The 9,282-nt window shown below is 42.6% G+C and overlaps 1 protein-coding gene across 1 annotated transcript in view; it reads right to left on the bottom strand.

Moving 5' to 3' along the window:
* The window catches only part of SLC44A3 (solute carrier family 44 member 3), a 49,151-nt gene extending 44,247 nt beyond the window's left edge, over positions 1–4,904 (bottom strand). Inside the window, exons 1-3 of the mRNA XM_009647523.2 lie at positions 4,867–4,904; positions 3,556–3,635; positions 3,170–3,210 (exon numbers count right to left, since the gene is read on the bottom strand). Of these exons, the coding sequence (XP_009645818.2) occupies positions 3,170–3,210; positions 3,556–3,635; positions 4,867–4,904 (159 nt within the window). The remainder of the gene's footprint in view (positions 1–3,169; positions 3,211–3,555; positions 3,636–4,866) is intronic.
* Between the last annotated feature and the right edge of the window lie 4,378 nt (positions 4,905–9,282).

The following is a 9,282-nucleotide window of genomic DNA, read 5'->3' as shown; positions in this document are numbered from 1 at the left end:
GGCGGCCCCCTCAGCCCCCAGGGCGCGGAAGCTTAATGACTTGCTTAATGACTTTTGCTTAATGAGCGACGAAGGCAGCTCTCGTCAGCCGCTTCCAGCCACCCGGCTTCTCAGCGCTGCCCGTCTTCATGGGCGCTAATCCAGAGGAAACCCCCGTGGCAGATTGAGAAGATGCTAAACCCTTCCTGCCAGTGGAAAGGGTCTGACGGATCCCTTCCCTTCCCAGGGGAAAAGAAAAAAAAAAAAAATGTTCTTTTTAAGAAGTAATAAATCACCTGCAACTGCCGCAAACCCCGTTTAAATTGAAGCTCTTTGGGAAAGCCGTGTGAGAATCGGTCCGTCTTGTACAGAGCCTCAGGCGGGTTTTGCTTAGAAAAAAAAGTAATTTATACCGGTTCTCAAGTGAAAATTGCAGAAGGAAACTTTGGTGACCGACCGGCATGGATGGAAGTAAATTGGTAATATAAGAAACTGAGATTAAAAAAAAAAAAAACAACGAAAAAAACCCCAACCAACCAAACAAAAAAAAAACCACCCCTATGCCCCAGAACATTTCAGAGTCCTGAAAAACTGGAAATAAAAATATTTTTCAAAAAAAAAGTTAACTTGCACAATATTTCTGAAATCAAATTTTTTAACTGATTTAACGGAGCTCGGTACAATTCTGATTCAAATTTACCTCCCACCACCCCAAGAGGGGGTTCTGAGAAAACGCAGCGGGAAAGATTTCTAAAAACTCTCACAAAGGATTTATTAAACCATTTTGTTTCCAGCCAACTCACAGTTCTTGTCTTCAGCAGCATTGCCCCTTTCAATGCTCGTTACTTATCAGCTTGTTGAAAGCTTTCATGACTTGTGTGAAATTTAGAATAAAATTCTAAAATTTAGTGCATCTCGCAAAAGTAATTTTGTGTCTGTAGAACCTGTGTATAGAAAATAACTTGTCCTTCACTTTGCTCCGTTGCACTTCAAAAATATGTGGGAAAAAAGTCATTTTCCCTTGAAATACAGATGTGAAATTTCATGTGAAATGCGACTTTTTTCCACAAGAGAAGTTTAGGATTTTGATTAGATCAAGAAAAATAACCAAAATTATTAATGACGTTTAACCGAGACACAAAGAGCAGCCTCATTGATTAAGAAAAATCATTCTGAAAGAACAATGCTGATGACGAAGGCTGATGTTAGAACTTGATGGCTTGCTGTCATCACACACTAATATTAGTTTTCTTTGTTGATCTGGCCTGGTTTGAATGATTCTCCTTGAGCTTTGTGTTTCCTTCTTATTGCTGATAAAGGCAAACAGCAAGTGGAACAAATATTTTTAATAAAATCCAGATTCCAAGCAACTGAAGTTCATGGAAAACCACTGGAACCAGGAGCAAGGCCCACTTTTACCGAGCAATATCAATTGTAATTCTTGTATTCCTTCTATCAGCCTAGGAAAAGTTATTTTACATTCGATAGCAAATAACTCAGGATTAGAATAGGATACTTTTAAAGTTGTAAATTAAATATTTTAATTGTAATAGGGCTGGTTTTCTTTTCTGAATTTTGACTGTGATCAAGTAAAACATTTATTAACAGCTGAGTAATTTTATCGTGTGTCACTAGGTGGTGATCTGCTCCTTGTTTAGAGCTCCAACGCGGCGTTTGGGGCGGGTGAGAAGAGGCTTATGCTGTGGTCAGCCAGTATTCACAAATGAGGATTTGCACGTTAAAACTGAACACCAGGAAGCGAGGCTCAGATCAGGCAAGGGACTTAAACATCCACATCTAAAATGTAATGCCAAAAACTCATGCTCGTTACTTGTCCAATTCCACAAGTGCCCAAATTGCCAAGATCCGTCAATGATTTTAAACTTTCCATCTTACCGCTTTCGCAGGAGGGAGCCTGGTTCTGCAGCTGCGTAGTTCAAGTACTCAGTGGGCAGTAGGGACTTTTAGAACTGACTTTTTGTAGGGTCGATCCAGTTTAACCTGAAATAGAAATGAGATAAAAAAAGAGTTCCGGAAAAAGCGTACTGGATTGCCAGAACTGTTCCTTTTATGAGCGCACTAATGCCTTGGCCAGAGAGGTGCACACGGGCTCGCGCTCCCCACTGAGAAGCCCAGGTTGAATCCTTTGGTCTCAATCCCCGGTCTACATGCACAAGATGCTGACTTTATAAGCTTCTGCTTCTAAGTCTTGTATCCAACTATGGCCGCTTTCCTGGGAAATTAGTATGATGAGGGTCCACATTCACTTATGAGTCTTCACTGCTCTCTCTAGTAGGTAATGTTTCTTGTAAAGGCAAAACAAATATATATATATAAAATCCTGGAGTACCCAGGAACTCACAGTGATTTAATTGCAAATTAAGACAGTTGACCACTCAACCTGCTTGGTGTGTTGCGGTGGGGCAACCACGGGAAGGAAGACAAATGCTTACATTTTCTAGAGTACTTGTAGTTTCTAAGAGCATGTCACCCATCTTCATGTTCATCAGCATCACCAACAGATACACTGCAGCAATGAAAACTCATGGGCATTTTTCTCTGGTTTTGATTCAAGCGTTTTTCACAAAGTCACCCAGAATATATAGAAGAAAACCAGGCATAAACTCAAGGTTCTTGACTCCAAGCCTCTGCTTTAATTGCAAGGTTCTGATTATTTCTTATCAGTGTGTTGTTTATTCATGGAGAATGAATCCTGGTACTGCCTGCACTTAGGGCTCAACTTTCTTACCAAGAAACTTCCCTGGTTAAAAACGGGGCAGGAATGTGGGTTGGGAGAGGAAGGTCTTAAATGAGTGCATGACAGCTCCTTGCTACACCGATTAAGTGAGACAACTCTTCCTATCTGCATCCCCTTCTGGTTCAGACAAGGAACAGAGACCAACTACGGTAATAGCAGGACACAGCAACTGAGAAATTCAACCCAAAAGCAACCTTTTCCTGCCTAATTAGAGAAGGCGCAGCTGAGCATAATTTCCATTACTCTCAAATGATCTGGCTTATGTAGGGCAGCTTAGCGAGTAGGCACTGTTCTCCATATGTACCTGTCTTACTTGGAATATCCTGAATTGGAACAGCCGGAGACTGAACATAATGCCACCTATTATGTTCAAACCTGCTAGTCAGGTTTTCTGACAATTTCTGCTCTACGACCTGGTGTTTATGACCTTGCCTCACTCGAACCATTCAGTCTGAAATTGCTCCTGGCAGGCGCTGAAGGGTTTTGGACAACTTCAGCACAAATTATTCAGTCATTTCTAAGAACGTAGTTAGAGAAGCAGACCTTATGGTATCCCCTTTTTGGGTAGTAGTAAAGAAATTCTTATACGTGATTTGGATCAGAGATTTTTAATGGACAGGGAGAACAAAGTGCTTTCTACTTTTTCTCATGTCTGAGAAATTTCATCCACATTTGCCCAAATCACTTTGATAAATCACAACGTATGCTCCGTCAACTTGCTGAGCTTCACAGCTCGAGGAATCTGAAAGCTGTGTCTGCACAGTGTGCTCCTGAGCCAGCCTGAGACAGTTTGGACTACCCCAAAATATGCTGCTGACCTGCCACATCCTTCCACTGGTTTGCCTGCACCTCAGTGGTTGTCCTGATGGTGGCCAGGCACAATGGACAAAGAAGGATCCTGAGATGAATGTGAAGAAAAACAAAAGAGAGAGTCCAGAGGAGGGCTACAAAGATGGTGAGGGGACTGAAACATCTCTCCTACAACAAAAGGCTGAGGGAGCTGGGCTTGTTTAGCGTGAAGAAGAGAAGACTGAGAGGGGACCTCATAAATACTTGCAAATATCTTAAGGGTGGATGTCATGAGGACAGAGCCAAACTCTTCTCAGTGGTGCCCAGTGACAGGACAAGGGGCAATGGGCACAAAGAGCTTCCAGTTGAATGTGAGGAAGAACTTCTTTACTTTGAGGGTGACCAAGCCCTGGCCCAGGCTGCCCAGGGGGATTGTGGAGTCTCCTTCTCTGGAGATATTCAAGGCCCGTCTGGACAATGTCCTGTGCACCCTGCTCTGGGTGACCCTGCTTGAGCAGGGGGGTTGGACTGGGTGATCTCCGGAGGTCCCTTCCAACCCCCGCCACTCTGTGATTCTGTGAAAAGGAGAAACAGCTACTACTGTTAAACAGCTTCTTGAAGTTGATAAGGAATACTTTGGTTTATAAGGAAAGCGGGGCCTAGGAGCTCTCCGAGAAGGCTTAGGGGATGATTCATAAAGGTCAGCATTGGGAAGGATCATTAAAGCATTGAACTTACTGCTGTGCAGAGTGGGCCATTACCCCTCTGTTGAGCCACAGTAACTGTGACTGACAGAAAGGTGGGAATGGCTCAGCAAAGGCACTAAAAGCAAAAGTCTTAAAGGAAAATGGAAGACCATGACAGCCAGAGAGAGGAGGTGGGCTGAGGACTGGCTGGCAAGGGAAAGCATGAGGCTGAGAGCCAGGAGGAGCTGGCTGGAAAAGGGAGGTGAAGACTGAACACAGGAGGAACCTGAGAGCTAAGGGAGGTCGGGGCGGTATACAGGGGTATACAGCTGGCCAGGGAAGAAGAGGGTGGATCAAAGAAGCATGCAAGCTTTGCGGGGATTAAACAGGCGACAGTGCAAGTCCTGAAGGTACGGGAAAGACTTAAGACTGTGAGGAATGAGCAAAGGAATCCAGGTCTGCTAGCACTCCCTTTCACAGCCAGAGCATCACCTTTCCTTTGCAGTCAGCAAACATCCGTGATGCTGACTTGAAAGTGCCCTGTCACCCTCTGGCCTGACTAACGACTCAAATCACCCTACCAGGCTTCTGATCAGGCCACTAGTAGCGGCAGTTATTCCACCAGATCAGCCAGCAGAGGTCTGTCCTACGTACCTAGGGAATCCAATCCTTTCCATGACTTGTGTTAGCATCTTTACGATGCTCCACGTTAGTTTTTCTGTTTGTCCATCTAGAAAATCCCACCTCATAACATGTTTACAGCTGGAAAGTTAACTACTCTGTTATCCACATAATCATGAAAATTCACAAAAGATAAAATAAACAATATTTTTCCTAGTAATTTGACGTTTTTCAAGATGCTCCGCTTCTCAGCCTTAAAAGTCACTTGGATTTAGCAAGTTAATAACCAGTTAATAAGCCAGTTATTTCCAGCTTCCAATGAACATCAATCCCACCTCCTTCTGGGTATCTCCAATGCATCGAGGAGCTCTATTTTTATTTCAGAGTATTGATTACTGAGTAGATTATCCAGGGATCTAGAAGAATAGAGCGTGCACATCTTATAGCCCAGCTATATAGTGTTAGCTTACTACTGCTAACAACCAACCCTCCTGTGATTTATTGACCATATGAATCATTCAAGGAGGGATTATAATGCCACAGATTAATTTGTTAATTTGTTCCACTTTCTGCGTGAGCAAGCAGAGATCTGCACAAAGAGCCTTTTCATCGCTGACAATACACAAGCTAGAGTACAGTCTGACCCTAGGAAAGTGTTTTGAGTGTGTTTGCTGAGCTGAACCTGATAATAAACTTCAGAGCTGACTCATTTCAAGGTTTTAGGACAGAGCAGGAGGACCCGTGTTTCAGGATTACATGGCACTTTATATACCAACCCAGGCAGGATACAGCGCTAGAGCTGTAGCTTTCTGGAATGCCAGAATTACGGTGTACTTGCTCAGAATTCCAATTGGTAAGCGGCATGGGTAGCATAAGATGAAAAAGCTTGCACTGGAACTGCTTCTGTTGTTCTGGACCATTAATGTCCCTCTGCAGTCCAAAGAGTAGACGTGCCAGTACATCTGAGTGCATCAATACAGAGAACAGAGCAGTCATTGTGTTGCTCTCCACAACATGCCCCCTGCCCCCCCCCCCCCCCCAAAAAAAACCAAACAAATGGGGAAGGGAATTGCTTGAGTTTCAGAGAAATTGGAAGAGTGAAAGATGTGGATTTGTAAGGTTGGGGAAGGGTGGCTTGTTCCGTAAATTATGTAAGTGGAAGGAAGGATGGAAGGCATTTTTGAGAGCTGCCAAGAAAACAGAATATCCTAGGATAAACCCAAGGCATCAGTCTGGACCGTATGGAGTCTGTAGAAATACTTGTGACCTACACAGTCAGGTCTAGTTCTGAATGAAAAGGATGAGAGGTTTTCATTAACTGGGTAGAGACAAGGGCAGCGTGGTTCTTATCAACGCCAAAATAAGCAACAGATTCATTATGAGGACGATCCTTCATTGATGGTTTAATTCTTGTGAGGACCATTTATAGTAATGGATTCAGCTAGTGAAGGCTTGCCAATGAAAAATCATCACATCGAGTCCAGACAGACAGCCTGGACTGTAGGCTTGACATTAGGCCCTCCTGGCAGGGTTGCGGCTGGAGAAGGAGATGCTGCCGCAGGTCCCCCCGCACGATGTCACTCTCGGGCAGTTTTGTCAGCCCTGATCTTTGCCAGCAGCAGAAGGGCTATGAACTATATGGGCAAGCCCATGTATAGAGCATCACTTCGTTTATAAGTGGCTTAAGGGCATTTTTGTGGTTGCTTTTAGTTTTGGACTTTCTGGGCACAGCTTTTCACTGGCTCCTCTAGAGGCTACTTAAGACTAATTTCATGGATTTATTGTGTCTAGACATTTATTGTGCGGAGGTTTAAAAGCATGTACAATTCTATCTGTATTTTACAGTTGTCTTTTTAAAATAAAACCTGATAACTGTATAGTGAGGCTTGGGCAGCAGCGTGTATTTTCCTGGTTTTTCTTCTTACAAATAACACAGTTTTTGTATAGAGAAGGCATTAGACCCTCTAGTCTATTCAAACCTAATGCTCCCAACCACACCACAGGCAGCCGGCAGAGAACCTACTCAAGTTATTAGGCTATTCATAGACTTCACTGCATTCACTGCACAGCGTGGCCTATTACTGCAATTACTATATATAAGAATAATCATTACTTTAGTCAGGAGTTCCAGGATAAGGCTCTTCATGTGTAATACTGTGTTTCTGCATAATTTTATAAAACTGGACAAGATTCAAAGTTCCACAGCAACACACATTAAAAAGACTCAAAGGCATGGCATCTTCATGGCTTGAAAAGAGAATATTGAACATCCTGCTTTGGTCAGCCCGTGGATAGCAGGAGGCAAGGTGACGATCTATTTGCTTAGTGCCAATAGGCTCCCCTGCCAAAGAGAGACAACCTGCTCTATGAATCATAGAATCACAGAATCGTTTAGGTTGGAAAAGCTCTTTAAGATCATCAAGCCCAACCATTCCCCTAACCCTGCCATCCCACCACTAAACCCTGTCCCTAACCACCTCGTCTGCCCGGCTTTTAAATACCCCCAGGGACGGGGACTCAACCCCTTCCCTGGGCAGCCCCTTCCAGTGCTTGACAACCCTTTTGGTGAAGAATTTTTTCCTAATGTCCAGCCTAAGCCTCCCCTGGCACAACTTGGGGCTGTTTCCTCTTGTCACACAACACTGATGTTTGAACAGCAAGTTTAAAAAAATCTGTACGTGGCTACTCATGTTGAGTCAGATAATGGCTCACAGGATGCCTGTTATTTATCTGACCTATTCTTCATACTACCTTTGCTTTACCTTCATGTTTTTACAGAGACTTCTCATAAATTACCTGCTCAATTGAAGTTTCACCTTAATTACTCACGAGAAGAAAATCAACAGTGAGTGGAATGCAGCGTTGGAAGCAGCAGCCAGTGGCAGCATTACCAAATATGCGATGGCATGAGTTACGTAAACAGTTTATTCATCTTCATTAAAGTTATACTGAATCAGCACCAAGACCATGTATGAGAAACTCTCTCAGATGAGTAGGTCTAACTCACAGCTCTTCTGTAGTCATCCTTATAGGCACGGCTATTTGCCGGATGAGAGTCCAAGAGCTGAAATATTTGCTAAGAACAGTGGTCCTGTTCTGCAAACCCTAATTAAATTATGAATAGCTAGAGAAATAATTCCAACTTTATGAAGAATTCCTGGGATCCAATATTATATGCTACCATTTCAGAGAGGAACCCTGAAATCTAAAGTCCTTTCCATGACATTTTAATTGTCCCCGTTATCCAAAAAGATACAGAATATCATTACATGTTACGTATCAGACTCTCTCGTAAGATCTCATCCTGCATGAAGTTCAGCTAGTTAGAGCAACTGGATTCTAAACCCAGAAGCCTCACAGCTCCATGTCAGCGGGCAGCCCTACTCTGTTTCAGGGCTCCGTCCATTTGCCTCCCGGTACTTCAGGTATCAATATATAGTTTCATAGAATTTTTAACCACTTTGCACCGATGTTTCCATTGATTGTTTAAAGTGAAAGAAGAAACAGTTCTCCTATAACAGCGGTAAGATCCATATTCACCAATTTTGTAGTATTGTCACCAAAGTTAATTTTGCTCCATTTCCAAGATGAGATTTAACAACTGCATTCTTCTGAGACTCCTTTTCAAATAACAACACTGCTTTTGGTAATAACAACTTATCACTCTGGTCATAATGCTCATTACAGAATCCTAATGCAGCTTATAAGCCATCTTGTTTTGCAAAATGTTTTTGTGGTGCCAGGTAAAATGAGATACAGTATTACTTTTGTAGTAGACATGGAGACCTGTGCAAAGAAAAATGTACATTAATGCCTAGATACTGTTGCAGTACTGATTTATTTTAATCTTTGCACATAAACCAAGGAGCGTTACTCATCTGTTGTGATTAAACAACAGAACAGCAGCATTCCTAATCCGTCACGTTATTGATAAAGTTATGGGATAGCTACTGTACTTTGATAATATGCATGCAATAAAAAAGAGTTGCCATTCTACCAGCTGTCCCTACAAGAGCTACATTTTTCCTAGAAGCTGTGTATCATTACAGTGGAGTAAACTATTAGGTAATATATGATACAAAAACACTTGATGGAAGGTAAAAATATCTTCTTTGAGCAGCTGTTGGAGGAAACAACATTTTGCAGCAATCACTGCATGTTTAATAATGGGAAGATATTTTGAAGAGGATGTTGACCCTCTTTCTAGTGACTAAAATTTGAAATCCTCTGAGCAATGGCAGTAAAATAGCTTCCTGTTCACGTAACTTGTTTGCACAACACAACTTTCCTGATAACGCTAACTAGTAAAGCGTATAACACCCAGAGGATGTGCATGTGTCTGGGAATTCCCATGGTCCTTCCGGTTTACCAGTAAAGGGTATTTGTAGGAATAAGGCAAAATAACATCTATGGGCTCATCACACCAACCCTTATTCATACAGCTTACCA

Source organism: Egretta garzetta, unplaced genomic scaffold, assembly GCF_000687185.1.
Source record: "Egretta garzetta isolate BGI_Z169 unplaced genomic scaffold, ASM68718v1 scaffold149, whole genome shotgun sequence".
Lineage (NCBI taxonomy): Eukaryota > Metazoa > Chordata > Aves > Pelecaniformes > Ardeidae > Egretta > Egretta garzetta.
This window is presented reverse-complemented; position numbering and strand designations above follow the sequence as displayed.